This window comes from Myotis yumanensis, unplaced genomic scaffold, assembly GCF_028538775.1.
Source record: "Myotis yumanensis isolate MYYU_CA2020_CCGP unplaced genomic scaffold, mMyoYum1.0.hap1 SCAF_19, whole genome shotgun sequence".
Lineage (NCBI taxonomy): Eukaryota > Metazoa > Chordata > Mammalia > Chiroptera > Vespertilionidae > Myotis > Myotis yumanensis.
In genome coordinates, this window is record NW_027223770.1 from 9,521,445 (window position 1) to 9,546,816 (window position 25,372).

The window sequence follows — 25,372 nt, forward strand, 5'->3', positions numbered from 1 at the left end:
CAGAAGGCAGGGGACTAATTTAGAGAGAAAAATGGAAAAGTAAATCCCCACATGTTGGCTGGTGACATAGGCATTTTAGAAGAGATGCCAAAAGAGAAAAGTCCTATCGAGAGCAGCAGACTAATTTCGCATGGCTGTTCTCGGAACAATCTGAGATTTGTTCTTGACTGAGACAAGAGTCCTTTGTTCAAAAGCATTCCTTTATCACTTGGTGAGACTGTCATTAGTCCCCTCACCCTTATTACATAGGTATGTGATTAGAAGCCTCAAAACACTCCCCAAAACCTATAATAGGGCTTTCTGACCCAGAAATTTACTGGTATTTTTATTTATTTATCTAATAATTTATTTATCTAGTAATAAAGTGATTACAGCCTACCTCCACTTAACAATGTCTCGTCTTCTACTCTACACTATATTCTTAACCTCACATGAATACATGTCATATATTTAAATTACTCAAGCCAAGCAAATGATGTAATTTATGTTATCAATAAATATTCATAGAATGTATAAAAGTATGGTTAGATGAAATAAATGTTCTTCCTTCTGCTTCCTTCCTCCTCCAATTTTTGTCCAAATTTTACCAGTTCTTACAAATACTGCTCATATGCCAATCAGTATATATGATTTTGTGTGCAGATAATTTAAGGTTTTTGGTATTCAAGCTGTTTTTCCTACTATATTATAAACTTCTGCAAGTATGGGTCTGTATCTTGTCTTTGTATCGTCCATAACACAATGCTTTACACAAAGTTGATAAACGTAAGTATATTAAATGAATCATGTAATTTAATGATATAATGATATTTCTGGTGGGGATTTTTGGTATAGACTATTGAAGGTGTTAGTATTAAATAAATATGAGATATTAATAACCTCTTCTCTCCACAGCTTTTTCTTGGTATTACTAAAACTTTATTGATTGAGTGAATATCCAGTCCAGTGTATATTTCTCATCACAGGCTTCTATTTTTATTTATTTTTATTTTTTAATTGTCTTATTGCTTAAAGTCCAATGGTATTTATTTTTATTTTTTATTTTTTTAAATTGTTTTATTGTCATCACAGGCTTCTGTATATAAAAAGGGGCAAGTTTTAAGCAAACCTCCCTTTTTTTCTCTCCCCTTTTCTGTTCCGTTTCTTGCAGCTCTGTTTACCTTTTCACTATGACTCGTTCTTTTTACTTTTATTACTCCTGCCTCACCCGTTCTTACAATTTTAATGCTTTTTTGGAACTTTGTTTCCTTGTCACCTGCTTTTCCTATTTTTGTCTTTCTACTTGGCTTTCTCCTCCACTTGTTGCCACCTCTCCTTGCCCTCAAGGTAGAGGGCAGAATTGGATAGGGAGGAGCCGAGCTGGGGTAGGGGCGGAGCCACCTGTTCACCACTTGGGTAGTCAGAACCTGACGCAGAAGGATCTGGCTGTTTAAGCATAGCTGGGGCTAAAGTCCCTATGGCATTCCTGCTGGAGGCTAGAATTCTGACAGACAATCTGGACTTGGTGAGATTAGTAGCTGTGGGGAAGCTCTCTTCTTTTTTGCTCCCCCTTTCTTCCTCCTTGTTCTGTATTTTTCACTCAAGTATCTCTCTCCATATTGTTTCTTTTTTCTATTTCTCTTTTGCTTAGTATTCTGTTTTCCTCTGTCTGTCTAGCTGTCACTCAGCTCTATTTAGCATTTGTTTGCCTTTCTTTTCCCCCATTTTCCCCATATATCTGTCCTGTCTCAGATTTAACTTTTCCTACCTCTTCTCCATTTTATTCTTCCCTTTATTAATTTTCTCATTTAACTCTGTGTTTGTTTGTTTGTTTCCACTCAGTCACTTTCTACCTCTCTATTATCTTACTGTTTCCCAGAGTGTAGCAGTAAGGGAGGAAGGAAGAAGCCGCCCTGCCTTTCCATGGTTCTAGTCAGACTTTCTACTCATTCTCAGATTTATAGTGATTTTTGATTAGGTACTGAAAAAGAGTTTGTGCTCTGCACAGATAGTTAATAAACAGTGAAACTGGAATAAGGTTGAACATTAAATGTAAAAGGCTTCATTTTATCCTTATTTTCTCATTTTGTTTAGGTTTATTCTGCAATACAGTGGATACAATTTGTTATGGCTACTCTGAGGTACGTTTACATAATCTCATGTGATATGACTATTTAAACTAGTATAAGAAAAACTTGAGCCCTAACCGGTTTGGGTCAGTGGATAGAGCATCGGCCTGCGGACTGAAGGGTCCCAGATTCGATTCTGGTCAGGGGCATGTACCTTGGTTGTGGGCACAACCCGGTGGGGAGTGTGCAAGAGGCAGCTGATCGATGTATATCTCTCATCGATGTTTCTAACTCTCTATCCCTCTCCCTTCCTCTCTGTAAAAAATCAATAAAATATATTTTTTAAAAAAAAGAAAGAAAAACTTGAGAATTCTGAAAGTTTCTACATTTTCCACCCTGGGGATTTGCTTTTATTCTTTAGTTAGAGAGAAGTGTTGTTCTTTACCAAGTTGATATTTTCAGATTAACAAAATGTACCAATATCAACAACAATAAAACCAAAAAATACAGATTGAGGGCTAACTTCTGAAAATCAAAGGACAACTTGATCAATAGGATTTACTTAAAAAAATCAATAGTTTTGGTAGTACATATACTAAAAACTGGAATGAAATAGAGAAGATTGATGTGGGCCATGCACAAGGATGATACACAAATTCATGAAGCAGTCTATATATTTTTTAAAATATGTGCAGGTAATTTTACATCAGTTATATGTCAATAAAGCTGTAAAAATCAATAGCAAAAATGAAGGAACCCCAATTGTCCTGTTTTATTGATCTTTTATCTATGTTAGTATTATAGGTTCAAGTTCACTTATTGCTTATGCTGTATTCCAGAATATACAGAAATCTCCAGAGGTGAGCAATCTCTTTTTGTGTTGGATTTGAAATTTTAGTGACTTAGCTTTTGATATAATTAAGAGAGGTGTCACCTATAAATGATGGAATAATTCTATGAATCACTTATAAATTTGTCATGATCCATTGAGATATTTTAGACAGTGTCAATAGGTCTCCCTTTTCTTCTAGATAATTATTTTAATTATAACTTTGAACACAGAGATTGACTACTAAATATGGATTTTTTTTGTATGTATTATTAAGGTTAAGGAAGCAGTGTAGTTTGGAACCTAGGTTCACTCTAAGTTTGGTAGGGTCCTGCTTAGAGGTGAGTTTTCTGATGTTAATATGTTGGTTAAGTTGCTAGAGGGGCTAGGAAATAGTTCAAAGACTTTGCTATACAAAATGTACTATTTTTGCTGTTCTGGCCTTCTATACAGTTACAATTTAACGGTGAAAACAGCAAAAATACATCCTATGTAAAACTATTCATACCAAAAAGTTCAAGGCAAGAACCTTCCTTTTATTGAGGTATAGTTGACAAATATTGTATGTACTTAAGGTGTAATAAAACAAAAAACTTTCCTGATTCAGAGAGGACTAAGAAGAGTAATGAATTTTCTAGCTCAGAAAAGATTTTATGAGAAATGTAACAACTGTTTCTTTAATGAGGCCAAATGGCACAAAACTAGGCAAAATGTAGTTTAGAACATATATGGGAGAACATATATGTGGAAAATGTCATTGGGTTTTGTTGGGCCCACTTTAATAACAAAAATAGTTCTGTATGTGGAACACTTACTGTGTTCCAACTATGCTGAGTGCCTTATGGTCCTCATTACTTTTCTGTGAGAAGGATGGTGTAGCCCTATTTCACAGATGAGAAAATTGAGACCTTTAATTTCTCTGGCTTCAAATCTGACACCTTTCACATAACCAGAACCTAAAAGACCTTAGCAATCACTAGTTCAGTGGTTCCCACATATTCTGTTTTCTTGGCCTAGGAAAAATTCTAATTTTTCCAGGTTAAACATGTAAGCCATACTTGGCTGTTTTCCTTTATTTCTTCCAGCAAAAACACATCTAAAAAAGACAAAGTAGTCTATTAAATTAAAAATAATTATAGTGCCCTATCCGGTTTGGCTCAGTGGATAGAGCATTGGCCTGCAGACCAAAGGGTTCCAGGTTTGATTTTGGTCAAGGGCACGTACCTTGGTTGCAGGCTCCTCCCCTGCCCAGGCCCTGGTTGGGGAATGTGCAGAAGGCAACCAATCAATGATGTTTCTCTCTGTCTTTCCCTCTGTCTTCCACTCTCTCTAAAAGATTAGTGGAAAAATATCCTTGGTGAGGATTAACAATAACAGCAAAATAATTATAGTAAATTGGAAAAATCCATGGGAAATCTAGAGGGGACAAGCTGATTAGACAGTGACTCAGAGACAACCTGAAACAGGAAGAAAGTGTCCCAGGCCAGCCAATGTTAAAAAAATACTCAGGGCAGATATAGTTCACTGCATGGCGTGTGACTTGATTTCCTCATAAAGATCACATTTGATACTTTGGATATTCTTTATTTTACTTGAATAGAAATATTGGGAAGCAGAGTTTTAGAAGAGTATTCGTATGAGTTGTTTTAGGTCTTTCACTCAGCACGATAGACCTGGACCCAGACCGCGCTCGGGAAAGTCACGCAGTGCTTTACCCCTACCCCATCCTCATTCTGCTTTTGCAGATGTGTGTGTGTTTGTGTATGCTTTAGAAAAGAGTCTTTGATTTTATATTTAGGATCATGTCTTATGCCTTTTAAAAATATTTATCTTTATTGTTGAAAGTATTACAGATGTCCCCTTTTCCCCCTATTGACCCCTTCCCTCACCTCCACATGCCTTATGCCTTTTCTTCGTGTTTTCCTTATCAAGCACTGTGTTGATTATATTTCCCTAATACTGTACAATTTCTTTGTATTACCTTCAACATAGTATTTTACTAATAGGAGGGGTGAAATCTTTCTTGATCTCAATAATAGGTACTCAGTTAATTTTTGTTTAATTGATTGATTTTATCTCCGATTACTAGAACTAATGGTTTTCCAACCACGAATGAAAATATGTAAACCCCTTCCTTTTCCCTGACAAAAACTTTAAGTATGCTTTAGTGGCTAACAGCTCCCTATATATAAGGTTATTTCTTGAATCAATGACCATAATTATGTTCTTGTTTATAAAAGCCACTTGGCTGCCTCTCTCCTCCAGAGTTTATTTTATATTGTTTTAATTTTTTACCCATTAACAGTTATAAACTTGTGGTAGGTCATAGGCCACTTTCATCTATGAATGCGCTATCTGCCTGTAATTTTAGCAGGCTTACCCAGAGCGTATGCTATATGTGGTGAAAATAACACTATCTGATGTTTATTAAATACAGTTTAAAATGTTATTAAGTCACTTGTTTTTGTTTAAGGCAACTTAACCATTTACCCCTGTTAGCAAGTACTAGCATCTTAACTTTCTTCTCATTTGGAAGATAGGCATGAGAAAATTTCCTTTTGTACAGGTGAGATTATTTAGTTATTGTTTTGTTTTTTTAAATATATTTTATTGATTTTTTACAGAGAGGAAGGGAGAGGGCTAGAGAGTTAGAAACATCCATGAGAGAGAAACATCCATCAGCTGCCTCCTGCACACCCCCTACTGGGGATGTGTCCGCAACCAAGGTACATGCCCTTGACTGGAATTGAACCTGGGACTCTTCAGTCCACAGGCTGACGCTCTAGCCACTGAGCCAAACTGGTCAGGGCTGTTGTTGTTTTTTAATCCTCACCCAAGGATATTTTTCCATTAATCTTTTAGAGAGAGTGGAAGAGAGAGGGAAAGACAGAGAGAAACATCAATTTGAGAGAAACACACCAATTGGTTGCCTCCTGCAGGAGCCCCGACTAGGGTCCGGGCCAGGGAGGAGCCTGCAACCAAGGTACGCACCCTTGACCAGAACCATGGGACCCTTTGGTCTACAGGCTGATGCTCTATCCACTGAGCAAAACCAGCTAGGGCGAGATTAGTTTTTATATTAGGTAGTATCTGATGATAACTTAAATATTTTTAAATTTACGTTTTCTTGTGAGATATATAAGGCATGGATTAGAGTGCATAAAACATACATGTACTGCTCAAAGAATGATTATAAACAAACACTAGGGACAAGTAATAGAAATTGCCTGTACTCCTAAGCCAGTGATGGCAAACCTATGACATGCGTGTCAGAGGTGACACACGAACTCATTTTTTTGGTTGATTTTTCTTTTTTAAATGGCATTTAGATATATAAAATAAATATAAAAAATACACATCTTTGTTTTACTATGGTTGCAAATATCAAAAAATTTCTATATGTGACACGGCACCAGAGTTAAGTTAGGGTTTTTCAAAATACTGACACGCTGAGCTCAAAAGGTTCACCATCGCTGCCCTACGCATACCTGTTTGTGTTCTTCCCAATCACAACTCTCTCCCTCACCTCTAGAGGTAACCACTACCCAGATTTTTGTGATAATTACTTCTTTCTTTTTATGAACAATTTTACCAGTAATATATGTATCTCTAAACAACTTAGTTTTGATTGTTTTTGCATTTGACATAGGTATTTTTTGTATGTATTGTTTTGTGATTTGCTTTTTCTCCTTAATATTATTTGTGCCACTTATCCATGTTGTTTTATATATCTCTGGTTCATTTCATTTTCATTAATGTTTAGCATTTTATATTATGAATATACTACAATTTATCAATCTGTGCTGCTATTAACAGTCTTGTACATGTCTACAGGTGCACACATGCCAAAATTTCTCTAATGCCTTTTCCTAATAACAGAATTGTTATAGAATATGCATATATAGAATAGGACCTAGATAATGCTAAACTTTTCCAAGTGGTTGTATGTAATTTTTTTCCTCATTATGCTTTTAATTTTCTTTTCCTTGATTATTGGTGTGGTCAGGTATATTTTCATGTGTTTATGGCCATTTGGATTTCCTTTCTTCTTAAGTACCTGTTCAAATCTTTTGTCCATTTTTTTCGGTTGGGTTTCCTTATTGCTTTGTAAGTTCTCTGTTTGTTTTTAATATTGTTTGGATATTGGTCCTTTGTCAGTTATATTTGTTGCAAATATCTTCTCCCACTTTGTGGCATGTCTTTATACTTCATGGTGTATTTTAACACATGCTTTTTTTCCCCATTTTAATGGGGTCAAATTTTCCAATTACTTCATTTTGAGCTTTTTGTGTTTTGTTTAGGAAAACTCTCCATAACCAGAAGTCGAAGACAATTTGATCTTTTAAACTAGTTGAAACTGATTTTTGAGTGTGAGATAAAAACCATGGGACCCTTTGGTCTACAGGCTGATGCTCTGTCCACTTTTATTCAATAGATACCTGATTTTACTTTTATCTAATAGATATTCAATTGTTATAGTATCATATTTTGAGAAGACTATCTTTTTTTCCATTGATCTAAAAAGCCACCTCTACCATATGTCAAAAGTCTGTATACATGCTTGGGGTTGTTTGGGGCTCTCTATTCTGTTTCATTGGTCTGTTTGTTCATCCCTGTGTTTAGGACCACAGTATCTGTGCTCTAGCTTTACATTAAGTTTTGATATGTGTAGGACAAGTCCTTCTCCTTTTTCTTTGAGTGTCTTGCTTGTTTTTCTTCAAGAGTTTACCTTGATATTTTGTATCTGTCAGTTAGATTTAGAGCCAGCTTGTTAAATTTCACAAGAAAATATGTTGAGATGTCATTGAGATTGCATTTAACCTATATATCAATTTAGGGAGAACTGACATTTCTATAACATTGGGTCTTATAATCCATGAGCATGGTATATTTTTTCACTTATAGATCTTCCTTTGGTATCTCTCAATAAATATTTTATAGTTTTCTCTATAGGAGGACCAAAACTGTTTTTAGAAAAGTGGGAGTAGGGAGATAAAAAAGAAAGGAGGATACTAGAAAGTGAGAAAGGCAAACTTCACCAATATGGTTAGACATTCATAGTCAACATATACAATTTATTCTGATATTTTCATTGATACGGAAACTTATAAGATAAACTAGAGGCCCGGTGCACGGATTTGTAATTCTATGTTTACTTTGATTCTATGTTTGAGGAAGGAATGTCTATGAGGAACAAGGGCCAATGCTAATCCATAAGTACTCTGATTCCGGGACAGTTAGGATAGTTGTGATAACAGATTGCCTCCTACCTGGTGTATTCCTTTACATTCCTCACAGTCAGCCAGTGAGACAGGCTCCAGAAAAACGATGCCCAGTTTCTACTAAAAAGGTAAAACATAAAAATAATTCCTTGTTAACATCATTTATGAAATGAGGCTTTTGTTGCTTTGACAGATGAGGCCACTCTTTTATCTGAGCTTCTCTGACCTCCTCCTGGGGATATGCTGGCTCATTGAAGCACTTCTCTATGGAACTTCAGCAGCCAATAAGGACATTGTCTGCTATAACCTGCAAGCAGTAGGACAGGTGAGTACTGCTAGATTGTGACTGTACATTACAAGAAAGGCACACTCAGATAAATAGGAAGCAAAAAAATAATACAATCTGGGAAGTGGGACCCTTTTGTTTATTGTCACACTTTGACGCAATAGCTTTTATTGTTTTTCATAGTAAAAAAATTACTTGTTTATTATAGAAAATTTGAAAAATCCAGAGAAGCAAAAAGATAATTAAAATCACCCAGATAGTCCGGCTGGAGTGGCTCAGTTGGTTGAGCGTCATCCCGTGCACTGAGAGTTTGCCGGTTCCATTCCCACTCAGGGCACATCCCTGGGTTGTGGCTTTGATCCCCAACTGGGGAGCCTATGGAAGATAACTGATCCATGTTTCTCTCTCTTTCTCTCTTTCTCACTCTCTCACTCTCTCTCTCCATCCCTCTTTCTCTTCCCACCCTTCCCCCCCCTTCCTGTCTCTAAGCATGTCCTCCAGTTAGGATTAAAAAAATAATATTTTTAAAAGAAATTGCACAACTTTAAAAAAATGTATTTTTATTGATTTCAGAGAGGAAGGGAAAGGTAGAGAGAGAAACATCAATGATGAGACAGAATTATTATTTTATATTTTTATTGATTTCAGAGAGGAAGGGAGAGGGAGAGAGAGATAGAAACATCAATGATGAGAGAGAATCATTGATTGGCTGCCTCCTGCACGCCCCCTACTGGGGATCGAGCCCGCATCCAGGGCATGTGCCCTTGACCAGAATTGTAGGCTGACATTCTCTCTGCTGAGCCAAAATGGCTAGGACGTGAGAGAGAATTATTGATTGGCTGCCTCCTGCATGCCCCTGATCAGGAATCAAACCGTGACCTCCTGGTTTATGGGTGGAAGCTCAGCCACTAAGTCATACCAGTCGGGCATGGGCTCCATGCTGTAAATATCTGTGTGTAACTTTTGTGTGCATATAAGTTTTTAAATTGTTTAAGGGGAAAGGCATGATTTCTGGATTCTATGACAAACTTCTGTTTAGGTTTGTAAAATACTGCCGAACTATCTTCCAAAATGTCTGTGGTCATGCTTCTTATAATGGTGTTTGGGCAACAAAGGACTGCATATATGACGTTGTTCCCTACGATTATAATGGAGCTGAAATATTCCTATTGCTTAGTGACATCGTAGTTCATGATTTCAAAGGATTTTTCAAGGAATAGGAGGTTGTTGAGGTCAGCAAGGCTATGGCCCAGATGGCTAACAACTTTAACCTGGGTGTGGGTGAGGGTGACATTGAGGAGCTCCTGGAGGTGGCTGCTAAGGAATTGACTGATGAGTTGGAACTGGAACAGGAACGCGTAGCTGAAGGAGAGTCAAGAGAAAAGTAACTGTAAGAGAAAGAAAAGAAGACTCCTCCCAAGAAAATTCACATGAAGGGGTTAGCAGAAGCTTTTGCAGACCTCAACAAGCTCCTTAAGAGTTTGAAAACATAGACCTCAACACTGAAAGGTTTTTATTAATACCGAGGAATATTCATGGTACATTATCTGTTTACAAGCAAATCTATAATGAAAAAAAGAAACCTAGCAAACCACCGTGGATGTATATATGAAAAGAATGACACCTCCTCAAGAAGAGCCTCAGACAGCTCGTTCAGTGTTCCAGAAGAAGGCATTGTTGTCCTGGGAGAGGACAGCTTCATGAATGCCCCTGAAGACCTTCAGTGGGACAAGATGTGGAGGTGGAAGGCAGTGATGTTGATGATCCTGACCCTGTGTAGGCCTAGGCTAATGTATTTATTTGTGTCTTAAATGTTTAAAACATTAAAAAATAAAACCATTAACAATAGAAAACATTTTGTAGAATGAGAATATAAAGAAAGAAAAGGGTTTGTACAGCTTTACAATGTGTTTGTTTTAAGCTGTTATTACAAAGAGTCAAAAAGTTAAGAAAAATTTTGAAGTTTATAAAGTAAAATGTACAGTAAGCTAAGTTTAGTTTATTGAAGAAAGAAAATATTTTTTATAAATTTAGTGTAACGTAAGTGGTAAAGTATTTATAAAGTAGTGTACAGTAATGTCATAATCCTCCACATTCATTCACCACTCACTCACTGACTCATCCAGAGCAACTTCCAGTCCTGCAAGCTCCATTCATGATAAATGGCCTATGCAGGTACACCGTTTTTTAAAAAATCTCCTATATTTTTACTGCATCTTTTTAATGTTTAAATACACAAATACTTATCATTGTGTTATAGTTGCCTGCACGATTCAGTACAGTCACATGCTGTACACATTTGCAGCTTAGGGGTAATAGCTATACCATATAGCCTAGGTGTGTAGGAGGCTAGACCAGTGGTCAGCAAACTCATTAGTCAACAGAGCCAAATATCAATAGTACAGCGATTGAGATTTCTTTTGAGAGCCAAATTTTTTAAACTTAAACTATATAGGTAGGTACATTGTTATTAACTTAATTAGGGTACTCCTAAGCTGGCCTTTGCTAAAAACGTCCTCAATCTGATTGAGGTACGTTCGCTGAGGTCAACCCCTTCCAACTCTCCCATCCGCACTCGTCTTGTCTACTTGTTTTGTCTATCTCCTTTCGTTCATGCTCTCTATATGTCCAAACCATCTCAACATACCTTTCTCAATCCTCGACACTACATCTTTCACTCCACAACGTTCCCTAAAATTAACGTAATAAACTTTACTTAAAGTTTTAAGTCTTAGTTAAACTATAGGTATGTTGAATAAAACTTGACATCATACTTAATAAAGATATTATTTATTGATAAAATTAAATTCCTTATAATTTACCTTACAATATCCTTAAAATTAAATCATGACAATGACTGACAATCACTAATGTGAACGATGACCTTGCATCTCCCTGGAAAGTTTGGGTAAATCAGGTTTGTATGTTGTTGTTTTTAATTTTAGGCACAATTCCAGGTTCTCATCAATAAGACAACTTCTCAATTTACTCTTGATAAGGTTCATGCTTGAAAATGATGGTTTGCATAAATATGTAGACCCGAATAAGGAAAGAACAGCAAACACTAGTTTTTTCAGTTGATTATATGAGTCAGGAATACTATTCCAGGTGTTAAAAATCAACATATCTTCCTTCTCCAGGTCTTTCAAAGCAGACCACTTGTGCTGTGAACTAAGTTCACATTTGTTTTTCTCCAATATTTCTATATCAGCACAAAGACGTTCAAATTTCGAGCTCCAGAGTTCTTTGTTTTTTAAATCCAGCAATTGCATTTCAAAGTTGCCAATGTCAATATTAAAGGGAGAAAAATTTAATTCTGTTACAGTAGCATTGAGAGGTTTTTTAACAAAGGCTAACGTCGCTTTGCTGTTTCTGAATTCCTGGAACCTGTTGAGAAAAGCTTCCCTTATATTTAAAATACCGCACGTGGTATTTTGTGGAAGAGCTACACTAAAGGGGCCAAAGAGCCGCATGTGGCTCGCGAGCCGCGGTTTGCCGACTACTGGGCTAGACCATCTGGGTTTGTGTAAGTGCACTCTCTGTTTGCACAATGGTGAGATTGCCTAATGACACATTTCTCAAAACATATTCCCATTATTAAGTGACACATGACTGTATACAATTTGCAATCTCACCAGTTTGCAATAAATAACAATCACTGTTGCTTTGCATCCTCACCAGCAATTGGTGTCAGTGCTTTAGATTCTAATAAGGATATAGTGGTATCTTGTTGTTTTAATTTGCAGTTCCCTAATAACTTAAGATGTTGAACATCATTTTATTATGGTAATTTGCTGTCTGTATTGTATTAAAATTTGATATATATAAATTATAAAACTAATATATATTCTCAATAAACAGGTAAAAAATAAAGAGGGATATACAATTGAAAAGTAAAAGTTCACCTCACTTCTTTTACCTCTCACTTTCATAATTTGATCAGTTTAGATTAAATGTCTCTGCTTTTCAAAATTCTCCTCTAACTGGTTCTTGAAAAAAGCAGGGCATTCCTTGTTTGCACAAGCAGATGAAGAAGTTCTAGATTTTCCAAGCATCATAGTAAAGAAAGAGAACCAGTCACCTGGTCTAAACAAGATATCCAAGTTTCTGAATCTAGATTTTCAGTTTCATTCTTTGAGTAGGAAGACCCTTTTTGAAAAAAACCTTTTTGAAAACTGGTGCTGAGATTGTTAGAAAATAGTAATTATTAATAATTTCCACTGAAGCAGAATGAAACAAAAATGGGCTTAAGCAGTAGTAGGAAAGAATTTAATTTGGTAAGAAACCTTGAGGATTGCTAGGAATAAGTCATCATGGTCTCTTTGTTGTTTCCTTATCAGATATGTCTATAATTTTTATCTGTGTGAAATGACAATTGATACCAAAAAAAACTAGACAAAGTGCTAGTATAATCTCAGAATAAAAGGTGGTTTCTTTTTTTAAAAAATATATTTTATTGATTTTTTACAGAGAGGAAGGGAGAGAGATAGAGTTAGAAACATTGATGAGAGAGAAACATCGATCAGCTGCCTCCTGCACATCTCCCACTGGGGATGTGCCCACAACCCAGGTACATGCCCTTGACCGGAATCGAACCTGGGACCTTTCAGTCCGCAGGCCGACGCTCTATCCACTGAGCCAAACCGGTTTCGGCAAAATGTGGTTTCTTCTTAAAAAAATATATATTTTATTGATTTTTTTACAGAGAGGAAGGGAGAGGGATAGAGAGTTAGAAACATCGATGAGAGAGAAACATTGATCACCTGCCTCCTGCACACCTCCTACTGGGATTGTGCCTGCAACCAAGGTACATGCCCTTGACTGGAATCAAACCTGGGACCCTTCAGTCTGCAGGCTGACGTTCTATCCACTGAGTCAAACCGGTTAGGGCAAAGGTGGTTTCTTTAAAGTAGTAAGTAAATATAGCTTTATGAAATACTTATTACATTGACTATATTTTTCTCAATATTTCTTAGACCAGTGACTGTTTTGTCAGGGATCAGCACTAAATTCTTAACCAGCATTTGGAAATTATTCCACTAAAGGGCCTTTCAAAGTCCTTTTCAGATTTAGGATGCTAAAGCTTCAGGACATGTGAATATTTTTTTCTTTTGAGCTTTTCCTCCTCTCCTGGGGTGGATGGGAGATACAAATTAGAATCAGGCTTTTCCACCTATCCTATAAAATAAAAGGCTAATATGCAAATTGACCAAATGGCGGAATGACTGGTCGCTGTGATGCGCACTGACCACCAGGGGGCATATGCTCAAGGCAGGAGCTGTCCCCTGGTGATCAGTGCACTCCCACCAGGGAGCACTGCTCAGCCAGAAGCCCGGCTCACGGCTGGTGAGTGCAGTGGTGGTGGTGGGAGCCTCTCCCTCCTCTGCGGCAGTGCTAAGGATGTCTCACTGATGGCTTAGGCAGGAGCAGGCCTAAGCCGTCACTTGGACATCCCATGAGAGCTCCTGGACTGCAAGATGACACAGGCCAGGCTGAGGGACCCTCCCCCCAAGTGTACTAATTTCATGCACCAGGCCTCTAGTTATATTATAACTTCATTATGTGCCTGTTGAGTTTCTGTCTGATTTAGATGAAAAGAGTTCTGTAGGAAATCCAGAGATGGTTGGGGGTGGGGAAGAACTGGCTCTGTACCCTTGTGCCACTTCACTGAACTGAAGCAGAAGAAATCAATCATTTACCAAGAGCTAGTCTTTTGTTCTGAAACGTAGCTGAGAAGCAAAGTGAGTTTGAGAACCAAGCCATCAGAAATAATTTCAGTATTTGATTAACAAGTTGAGATGTGATGTTTTTCAGGTGCTACTTTTTTGTGAACTTAGCCAATCAGTAAACAGATGTTAAAGTGACATAATATTTGGCTCAAAAGGCTTTGTCTAGACTAGGGGTGGGGAATGTCCAGCCCTGTGACCTTATAAGGCCTGAAAAATCATTTGGTCCGGCCCTGCTAAGACATTAGGGGTGAGTTAATTAAATGTTTGACCAAATATAGCAGGCTAATTTTTAACTTGATAATTTTGTATGACTCTCGAATGATGTTATAAATATCCAAATGGCCCTTGGCAGAAAAAAGTTCACCACCCCTGGTCTAGACTATAGCAACTAGCCTGAAAGATGGAATCTGATCCATAATCTAAGATGCTGAGATTTTTAATTTATTAGATGACAAGTTCTGCACTGAGAGAATTGATTTGGTTATATGTAATTGTCCCCCTTATTTGGTTATTTGTAATTGTCCCCCATATCAATCTTGGGATCAAAAACAAATTCAATGCTTTTCCCAAAAGGGTCTAGGAGTATCGTTGTACTAATATTTCTCTTTACCAGGGATAACTGCTATGGAGAAACAAGATAATGACAGTACCAGACACTGTCCTAGTCAGCTTCTCTGTTTACTCTTGGGTATTCTAGTGTTTATTTTGAAACAGGTTGACATGTCAGCAATCATATTTTCTTAGTGAACGAGCCCAGCTTCGTTTTATGGAAGATATGTTAGTCAGGTACTTTAGAGATATCAGTTTGGATTGCAAATGATGTGAAGTGTATGGCTTGGAGTTAAAGCATAGAGTTTGGAGTCAAACATATGTGAGTTGAAATCCCAGCTCTAGCACTTGTTTGCTGTGTGATTTTTTTTTTTTAACAAGTTAACTTCTCTGTCTTAGTTTCCCTATGTAAAATAGGGACAATGATAAGGTTTTTAGGGTTGTTGTGAAGATTAAATTAGATAACAAATGCAAAATGCTTGCCCTTAGTGTAAACTATTGTTATTTTTATTATCATTATTTTTGAAGGTAAAATAGTATCTCTGTGTATTTCCTTAAGAACAGAATTCACCTGTAGGCCTTTTATTTTTTCCACATTCTTACTGATCCATTTCTTTCTGAATGCCTGGCAATAGAAAGCGGGGTCTATTAAAAATATTTCCGCCCTAACCGGTTTGGCTCAGTGGATAGAGCGTTGGCCTGCGGACTCAAAGGTCCCAGATTCGATTCCAGTCAAGGGCATGTACCTTAGTTGGGGGCACATACCCAGTGGGGAGTGTGCAGGAGGCAGCTGATCGATGTTTCTAACTCTCTATCCCTCTCCCTTCCTCTCTGTAAAAAATCAATAAAATATATTTAAAAAATAAAATAAATAAAAATATTCCCTCAGCTAGAATTGGATTTCACCATCTTAACTTGTTAATGTGTTCTCATTGCCTTTCTGACCTCTTAGACTTAGCCTAAGTCAAAGGCATAAATTCTACAGTGGCTGTGGGTCTATATAAAATTATTGTGATTATTTTAGAGTCTTCAAATGGTTTTAATATAATAGGAATTCAAATAAATTTTTGCTAATTGATAGCTGACTTCCCTGGATTTAATCCCATATCTAGAGGCACTAGGCTAGCCGTGGGCAAACTAAGGCCCTCGGGCCGGATCCGGCCCGTTTGAAATGAATAAAACTAAAAAAAAAAAAAGACTGTACCCTTTTATATAATGATGTTTACTTTGAATTTATATTAGCTCACACAAACACTCCATCCATGCTTTTGTTCTGGCCCTCCGGTCCAGTTTAAGAACCCATTGTGGCCCTCGAGTCAAAAAGTTTGCCCACCCCTGCACTAGGCCCTTCTGTCTGAGTAGATTTCTGATATTAGCCCCCTGTGGCTAGCTTTTACAACTCTTAGCCACAAACTAACAAACGTCTGATTATTGCAGTGGCACTGTGTCTGATCTGTAACAGAACAGATTTGTATCATGACCAATCCTCTTTGTTAGGGGTAAGTACTCCTTTTAAAAATATATATTTTTATTGATTTCAGAGAGGAAGTGAGAGGGAGAGAGCTATAGAAACATCAATGATGAGAGACAATCATTGATTGGCTGCCTCCTGCGTGTCTCCCATTGGATTGAGCCGGCAACCTGAACAGTATGTGCTCCGGCCAGAAATTGAACTGTGACTTCCTGATTCATAGGTAGTGCTCAACCACTGAGCCATGCTGGCTGGGCAGGAGTAAGTACTCTTAACAGCAAGAAAAAAATCCCTTGGACCCTAGACCCATGTCATAGAAATAGCTTTATCTGTCATCCTAAGTGTTTTTGGGACATTTAAAGTCTATGGGCAAACTTTTTGACTCGAGGGCCACAATGGGTTCTTAAACTGGACCCGAGGGCCGGAACAAAAGCATGGATGGAGTGTTTGTGTGAACTAATATAAATTCGAAGTAAACATCATTACATAAAAGGGTACGGTCTTTTTTTTTTTTTTTTTTTTTTTAGTTTTATTCATTTCAAACGGGCCGGATCCGGCCCGCGGGCCGTAGTTTGCACACGGCTGGTCTAGAGTGAAACTCTCTTATATTATTTTCTGTCACTTCTGATGGCATAGAATCAGGAATTTGTTTTAAAAATTTCATCCTCAAGTATTTTTATACTTGATTGTACTCTATCTCTATTTTCTATGATAAGCTTGAGTTGCCATCTTTGAAGACAATTTTACAAAGAAATAGAAAACCACATGTTTGATATAGTTTTAAGTATCTTCATCTTGTAAAAGAGTGAACCAAAGTCATTGAGGCTTCATTTAGTCTCAGGATTCAATTTAAAAAAAAAGACCTGATTGAAAATCAGGATTCTGGAGTTACCTTGTTGGATCTGCTTTAGGCTGCTGTAGGTGAGATTTTGGGCGAATAACTTCTTACATTACTTTTTCATTAATTTAATAGTAGAAGCAAAATAGTTTCTGCCATATAACAGACCTTAAATAAGTCACTTTAAAAACAAATTCACTGCCCTAACCGGTTTGGCTCAGTGGATAGAGCGTCGGCCTGCAGACTGAAGGGTCCCAGGTTCGATTCCGATCAAGGGTATGTACCTTGGTTGCGGGCATATCCCCAGTGGGGGGTATGCAGGAGGCGGCTGATCGATGTTTCTCTCTCATCAATGTTTCTAACTCTCTATCCTTCTCCCTCCTCTCTGTAAAAAATCAATAAAATATATTAAAACAAACAAACAAATTCACTTATCAGCTTGGGTTTCTTATGACAAAAATAGGATGAAATGTCAGTCTTATGTAAAAATACTTTTAAGTTATAAAACTAATACCAATATAAGCTTGAATAGAAGGTTCTTGTTTGTCTTTCCTGTTATAAATTCTTCTTTACACATGTTGGTAATTCAATAACTATTTGCTTCGCTGGTATTTTAAGAGAGTAAAGATGATAGAGTTGAGTTTCTCAAAAGAATACAAAGTAAGGTGATAAATTTATAGTCAACTATAAATTGAAGAATGTTAACATTAATCACAATGGTCAAGGTTATTAACAACAATATCTCTCAGGCTTGAATAGTTTTTTTCCTAAATACAGTGGGGCCTTCACTTACGAGTGTCCCGACTAATGAGTTTTTCGAGATACGAGCCATCTCTTGGCCGATTTTTTGCTTTGAGTTGCGAGCTAAAATTCGGGTTATGAGCCAGCTTCAAATACCCCACCGCTAGTTGGTGCAGCGAACGTCACAGTGAATGCCAAAACATCAGCCCAGCATCACGTGTCTCACTCGTTCACTTTTTGATTTGACATACGAGTAATTTGAGTTGCGAGCTCCATCACGGAACAAATTAAACTTGTAAGTCAAGGCCCCACTGTAGAGTTTTTTCTAAAGTGTATGAAAGGCCAAGTTTAGAATTTTCTGTGTCTGTTATGAGGGTGGAGGGAATCTATCTAATATAATGACATCCTGGTTCCCCCTACTGGGCTTAAATGAAATTGCCTTTTAAAAAATTACAATTACAGATGTCTCCCATTTTCTCCCCTTTTTGACCACCTCCACCCAGCTATTGCTTCCTCAGACTTCTGTTTCCTCATCATAGAATGGCCATTCTCTTTAAATCTCAAGAGGAGAGAGAAAGACAAGGAAATCAAATCACATATCAAATTTTACTGTCATGATTGGAGAGACATGTAATTTACTTCCTGCTATAAACCATCACTTATTTTAAATATTCACTTTAGTAATGATGGAAACATTTTAGAAATCCTTTTGCTACAGATTTTTTCTTAAGAAACTAAACTTACATCTGCCTATGGCATCAGATAAAGAACCTCAAAGTTATTAGATAACTGTTTATTGTTTACAATGTTCTAGTCATTATACTACATTCTGGAGTACACATGGATGAACAAGATAGATAAATTTCTTATTCTCAGGAGTTTACAATTCTAGTGATAATTCACCTCGAGCTGTGAGTGCTGGCTGTGCATAAAGTTCTGTGCTGAGTTGCTAGAAAGTGAGGTTGGTTATGTTATGGTGGTATAAATATAGAAACAAATATGATTCTTCACCTCAGAGATTAAAATTTAATGGGAGACTAGACATATGTACTTTATCTAAATCATTACAGTACAAAGCAAATTATATCCTATATAATAAAAGCCCAGTGACCAAATGGTGGAATGACCAGAACGACCACTCGACCAGTCACTATGACATGCACTGACTACCAGGGGGCAGACGCTCAATGCAGGAGCTGCCTCCTGGTGGTCAGTGTGCTCCTACAGTGAGAGCGCCACTCCACTGACTGGGATGAGTGACACTCCCACAGTGGGCTGATCCCCGCAGGCAATGCCCCCCACCAGTGCATGAATCCCGTGCACCGGCTCTCTAGTTCTTTAATAAAAGTATAAACTAGGAATGTAAAAGAAGTGATTGGTTCTTTTTTAAAAAATTATTTTAATTAATCAGTTAATTTATTTTTTAAATTTATTTTTTATTGTTGACTAGAGGCCCGGTGCATGAAATTTATGCATGAGGGTGTGTGTGTCCCTCAGCCCAGCCTGCACCCTCTTCAACCTGGGATCCCTTGAGTGAAGTCCGACTACCTGTTTAGGCCCGATTGGGATTGGGCATAAATGGGCAGTCAAACATCCCTCTCACAATCCAGGACTGCTGGCTCCCAACCACTCACCTGCCTGCCTGCCTGATTGCCCCTAACTGCTTCTGTCTGCCACCCTGATCACCCCCTAACCACTCCCCTGTCAGCCTGATTGACGCCTAAGTGCTCCCCTGCCGACCCGATTGCCCCTAACTGCCCTGCCCTGCCAGCCTGGTCACCCCTAACTGCCCTCCCCCTGCCAGCCTGGTCGCCCCTACCTGCCCTCCCCTGTAGGCCTTGTCCCTCCCAACTGCCCTCCCCTGCTGGCCTGATCGCCCACATCTGCCCTCCCCTGCTGACCATCTTGTGTCCACATGAATGCGGCCATCTTGTGTGTTGGAGCGATGGTCAATTTGCATATTACCTCTTTATTAGATAGGATAGTATTATAGATATTTCCTGTTTCCACCCTCCCTCCCCCTCCCCCCTATCCTCTCAGCCCCTACCCATCACCCAAGTGATTGGTTCTAACTGGGGAGATTCAGAAAAGTATCATCGAATGGGTAACCAAACCAAAATTTCACCTAACCAAAAATTTCAGTCTCTCCTTATTATATCTTTTAGAAGCCAAATGTATTGATCTGAGATTTCTTTCTTTTATTTTTTTCTGATAAACTTGAGCAGTAAAATGGTCTAAAGTCAGGCAGTGTAAGGAGGGAGGTAAAGTCATGTCTCAAGATCAGGGGGGATGGAAATATTCTCTGTCTGTGCTATCGAAAGTGTTAACCAGTAATCACACGTAGGTATTGAGCACTTAAAATAGGGCTGGTGTGACTGAGGAACTGTATTTTAAATTGTATTTAATATTTATTAGTTTGTAAATATATTTTATTGATTTTTTACAGAGAGGAAGGGAGAGGGATAGAGAGTTAGAAACATCGATGAGAGAGAAACATCGACCAGCTGCCTCCTGCACACCCCCTACTGGGGATTTGCCCGCAACCAAGGTACATGCCCTTGACCTTGCCGACCTGGTCACCCCTAACTGCCCTCCCCCTGCCAGCCTGGTCACCCCTACCTGCCCTCCCCTGCAGGCCTTGTCCCTCCCAACTGGGTCCTTTCAGTCTGCAGGTCGATGCTCCATCCACTGAACTAAACCGGTTAGGGCTAATATTTATTAGTTTAAATTTGAATAGTCATGTGTCTAGTACCTACTGTATTGGACAGTGCAGGTCTGGATAATACATGATATTATGGTTACTCACTGAAAATATGGAGACCTGGCATTTTACGTAGTGAGCTTGTTCAGGATCTTGTCCACGAGCTATTGTGTTGTTCAGCCAAATTCTTGCCACTAAACTACTTTCTAACACTGAGACTATGCCCCTTATCTATGTGACTATGTGACTTACTGACATCCATTGCCTTCTCTGTTGTTATTATTTTTAAAATATATTTTTATTGATTTCAGAGAGGAAGGGAGAGGGCGAGAGAGAGAGAACCATCAATGTTTAGAGAGAACCACCGATCGGCTGCCTTTTGCACGCCCCCTACTGGGGTTCAAGCCTGCAACCTGGGCATGTGCCCTTGACTGGAATCAAAGCCAAGACCCTTCAGACCACAGGCCGATGCTCTATCCACTGAGGCAAACCAGCTAAGGCGTCTTCTGTTATTATTTATTTATTTATGTATGTATTTATTTATTTTTCTGCTAAAAGCTTTATTGTTTCATTTGGTCCAATGCATGGGAGAGGGCTTCAGGGTGGTTAAAAGAATGACTAGTAGTTTTGGGAAGAGGCTCAAGTACCAGGGGAATGCAGAGGGTCCTCTGAAAGGCCTCTGGTCTCCAAAGTCTCTTAGTCCTGCTTGAGGGTGAGCCTTTTGAAGAGATATTCACCCAACCCAGCCTGAGGGCCAGTTAGCCTGTGGATGTTAGTCAGGTGGTCGCCCATCTTCTTGATAGGTTTCACCTCATCCAGGAAGTAGTTCACCAAAAAGTCACAGAGATGAGGGTCTGCATGGGTAGAACCCAGGGCATGCAGCTCCAAAAGGGCCTGGTTCAGGTTCTTATCCAAGGGCAGGGCAGCTTCCATGATGTCCTGAGTTTTGCTCCATTCATCTTGGGAAGGTTTCAGCATGTCCTGAAAGAGAATGCGGCCACCACGCTTGTTTTGCAACTTAAAGAGATGCTCAGTGTCCTCACGTTTCTTCTCCACCAACTTGCGGAAGAAGTGGCTCATGCCTCGAGAGCCACATGATTACTGTCGAAATAGTAGCCCAGAGAGAGGTAGTTGTAGGAGGCCTCACAGATGCAGGTCAGGTGATTGACTGCAGCCTCCACCTCAGTGGAATTATTCTGACAAATTTGAGAGCTCATGGTTATTCGGCAATAAGGAGTTAAGGTAGAACTGGTGTGTTGGTTGGTCCCGGAGGTGATTCTGAAGGTGGTAACTGGATAAGACGCAGGAGGGTGGTTGAAGGTGTCCCTGGGTCTGTTCCATCCAAACACTGTTGAAGCAAGAGACAGATCCAGGACTGCTGAGGGCACTGACTTCTCCGTTATTTATTTATTTTTTATTTTATTATTATTATTATTTTTTTAAAGATATTTTATTGATTTTTTACAGAGAGGAAGGGAGAGAGATAGATAGTTAGAAACATCGATGGGAGAGAAACATCGATCAGCTGCCTCCTGCATATCTTCCACGAGGGATGTGTCCGCAACCCAGGTACATGCCCTTGACCGGAATCGAACCTGGGACCTTTCAGTCCGCAGGCCGATGCTCTATCCACTGAGCCAAACCGGTTTTGGCTATTATTATTTTTAAAATACATTTTTATTGATTTCAGAGAGGAAGGGAGAGGGAGAGAGAGAGGGAAACATCAGTGATGAGAGAGAATCATTGACTGGCTGCCTCCTGCATGCTCCCTACTGGGGATTGAGCCCGCAACCCAGGCATGTGCCCTTGACAGGAATCAAACCTGGGACCTTTCAGTCCACAGGCCGACCTCTATCCACAGAGCCAAACCAGCTAGGACTTCTCTGTTATTTTTAAAAACAACTTTCCTGTTAGTTTTTTCCTCTTTTAAAATGGAATTTATTGGGGTGACATTGGTTAGTAAAATTTTATATGTTTCATGTGTAAAATTCAGTAATACATCTGAATATTATAGTGTGTGTTCACCACCCAAAGTCAAGTCTCTGTCCATCACTTTTCTCCACCTTTACCTCCCCACCCCCAATTTCTTCTGGTAATCACCATAATGTTGTCTGCATTTATGAGTTTTTCTTGCTAAATTTCTTCACCCTTTTCATCCAGCCCCCCTAGACACAGACAACAGTATGGTGATTACCAGAGGGAAAGGGGTGAGTTGGGGGTAGTAAATGGTAAAGGCTGTCATATATATAGTGATGGAAGATGATATGACTTTGGGTGGTGGGCACACAGTGCAATATACAGTTCATGTATCATAGAGATGTACACTTCAAACCTATATAGTCTTATTAACCAATGTCACCCCAGTAAACTTAATAAAAAATATAAATTGAAATCCTTATGGCATTTTCAATAAAAAAATAAAATAGAAAAAGATTCTATGATTTTTTTATTGTTGACAGTATTACAGATGTCCTCCATCCCCCACCCCCCTGTCCTTCCCCACCCAGGCTTTCTCTACACTATTGTTTGTGTCCATGGTCTATGCATATATGTTCTTTGATTAATCTCTTGTCATCATCCCTTTTACTTCCCTCCCCTCTGAATTCTGTCATTCTGTTCCATACATTCATGCCTCTGGACCTATTTTGTGCATAAAAGTGGACCAGTTAGGTGAGAGGAGTTAGATAATACTGTGGTTCCTCTGAACAGTCAAAGGATAAAATAAGGCCCTGGTTAGTGTGGTTGAGCTTAGTTGGCTTAGTTGGTTGAGCGTCAATCCATGCATGGAGAGGTCATCATTCAAATTCCTGGTCAGGGCACATGCCCGGGTTTCCAGCTTGATCCCCAGTAGGGAGTGTGCAGGAGGCAGTCAATGTTTCTGGCAGGTCTCTCTCTCTTTCCCTCTCCAATCTTCTCTCTCTAAAATCAATAAAAACTTCTTTTTTTTAAAAGGAAGCTGGCCCCCACCAGTGTGGTTCATGGTTGAGCATTGACCTATGAACCAGGAGGTCACAGTTTGATTCCCGGTCAGAGCACATGCCTGGGTTGCTAGCTCAATCCCGAGGAGGGGACATACAGAAGGCAGCCAATCAATGATTCTCTCTTATTGATGTTTCTCTCTCCTTCTCCCTTCCTCTCTGAAATCAATAAAAATATAGTCCTAGCCAGTTTGGCTCAGAGCATTGGCCTGCAGATCGAAGGGTGCTAGGTTAGATTCTGGTCAGGGGTACGTACCTTGGTTGCAGGTTCCTCCTCAGGCTGGGGCCCTGGTCAGGATGCATGTAGAAGGCAACCAATCGATGTGTTTCTCTCACATTAATATTTCTCTCTGTCTTTCCCTCTCTCTTCTGCTCTTTTTAAAAATCAATGGAAAAACATCCTCTGGTGAGGATTAAAAAATTAAAATATATATATTTTTTTAAAAAGCTGAGGCATGGTTTAGGTAGGCTGGATAGAATTCCCATATTTTACATGGTATGGATACTAGTTAGTAAGTTACTAATAGAATAGTAGGTAGAACTCCTATAATAGAAAATAATGGAATAAATCAAAGGAAATCAGAGTGGGGCAGTTATGATGGGTTGTTTTGATTTTTTACCTAGATATTCTACATTTCTTCATTTCTCTACACCGTCAATTATGTCTGGTATCTGTACAAAGAACTAAGGATGAAACACACCCAGAGTGGACAGAGCACATTTTCCTTGGTAAGTTTTATTCAAAGTTAATAGTTAAGAACAGTATGCTAAAACAAACCCATATATCCTTGATCAATATTGTAAACACTCAGCACAGACTAGGTGAATTAAGATTAATAAAAGGAAAACATGTTCTCACTGAGTTTCTATCCTGTTAACATGATTTCCTCATATCTCATACCACCAAAAAAAAAAAAAAAGACTCCATTATGGGAAACATTATGCACAGTACTGCCATTCCTGCCTGGTTCTATTCAGTAAAAGAAATAATCCTGGCTCTATGCCAGTACATCATTGTTGCTAAAGGTCTTGGCGAAGAGTCAGGGAAAGTGTTCAGTTTGGAAACCTGGGATTTGAACTATAGGTATGGAAAGGGCGAGTGTTCTGCTCTGCTGTATTTTTTCAGTATGAGTAGGTAAAAGATACTGGTTTGCAGAAGAGCAGGGGAATTAATGTATGGTAATCAGAAAATAAGATTAACCCAGGGAGAAGTTAGTTGTCTTTCCCCCTTTGGTTCACAGAGTTTTGGCACTGTCTAGCATTATAATTATTCACTAAGTCAGTACATCTGGACTCTTTGTGTGCATGTATGTATTTTACATATCATATAATTTACCTATTTTAAATATACAATTTAGTGGTTTTTAAAGTAAACTTATCTGGTTGTATAGTCATCATCATATGACAGTTTCAGAATATTTTCTTCACCCCCATAAAATCTTCCATGCCCATTTACTGTTAATCCCCTTCCTACCTTCTGCACTAGACAAGCACTAATCTACTTTCTGTCTACAGATTGTCCTTTTCTGGACATTTTATATAGATGGAATCATACAGTATATAATTTCTTTTGTCTGTTTTATTTAATCTAGCATAATGCTTTTGAAGTTTATCCATTATAGTATTGTATAAGTAATTCATTACTTTTTATTGCTGAATAGTATTACATTGTATAGTATATTTTCTTTCTTATTTCTGACTCTTTTAGTATATCACTAAGTGATCTTGGCAGAATACATTTTTATGATATGAGCAATTTTCATTTATTTAAATGTCTTTATATGTTTTATAAACTATAAAACACTAATAAAAGAAAAAGAAGCAAATTAACCGTACCTCTACGATGCCCACCAGCCCATCAGGAGTGAGTATGCAAATTAACCCAACAAGGATGGCGGGTTAATTTGCATATGCAGGCACCTAGCGGCTGTGTCGTACCCATGGCGACGATGCAGGTGTTCCACACCATCCCAGCCGCTC

At 38.5% G+C, this 25,372-nt stretch overlaps 1 protein-coding gene and 1 non-coding gene across 9 annotated transcripts in view; both read left to right on the forward strand.

Moving 5' to 3' along the window:
* The first annotated feature begins 1,426 nt into the window (after positions 1-1,426).
* Positions 1,427-25,372, forward strand: part of TMEM116 (transmembrane protein 116) — a 185,919-nt gene continuing 161,973 nt past the window's right edge. For 7 of the 8 annotated variants that reach the window (XM_070399554.1, XM_070399556.1, XM_070399555.1 and 4 more), the window contains exons 1-5: positions 1,427-1,504; positions 2,074-2,120; positions 2,845-2,908; positions 8,293-8,424; positions 24,017-24,121. In XM_070399554.1, the coding sequence (XP_070255655.1) occupies positions 1,457-1,504; positions 2,074-2,120; positions 2,845-2,908; positions 8,293-8,424; positions 24,017-24,121 (396 nt within the window). In that variant the 5' untranslated portion in view covers positions 1,427-1,456. The remainder of the gene's footprint in view (positions 1,505-2,073; positions 2,121-2,844; positions 2,909-8,292; positions 8,425-24,016; positions 24,122-25,372) is intronic. The other variant, XM_070399557.1, reaches the window with a different exon arrangement.
* On the forward strand, positions 2,623-2,727 carry LOC138998221 (U6 spliceosomal RNA). The gene has a single exon (XR_011469090.1). It is a non-coding gene; the product is annotated as a U6 spliceosomal RNA (small nuclear RNA).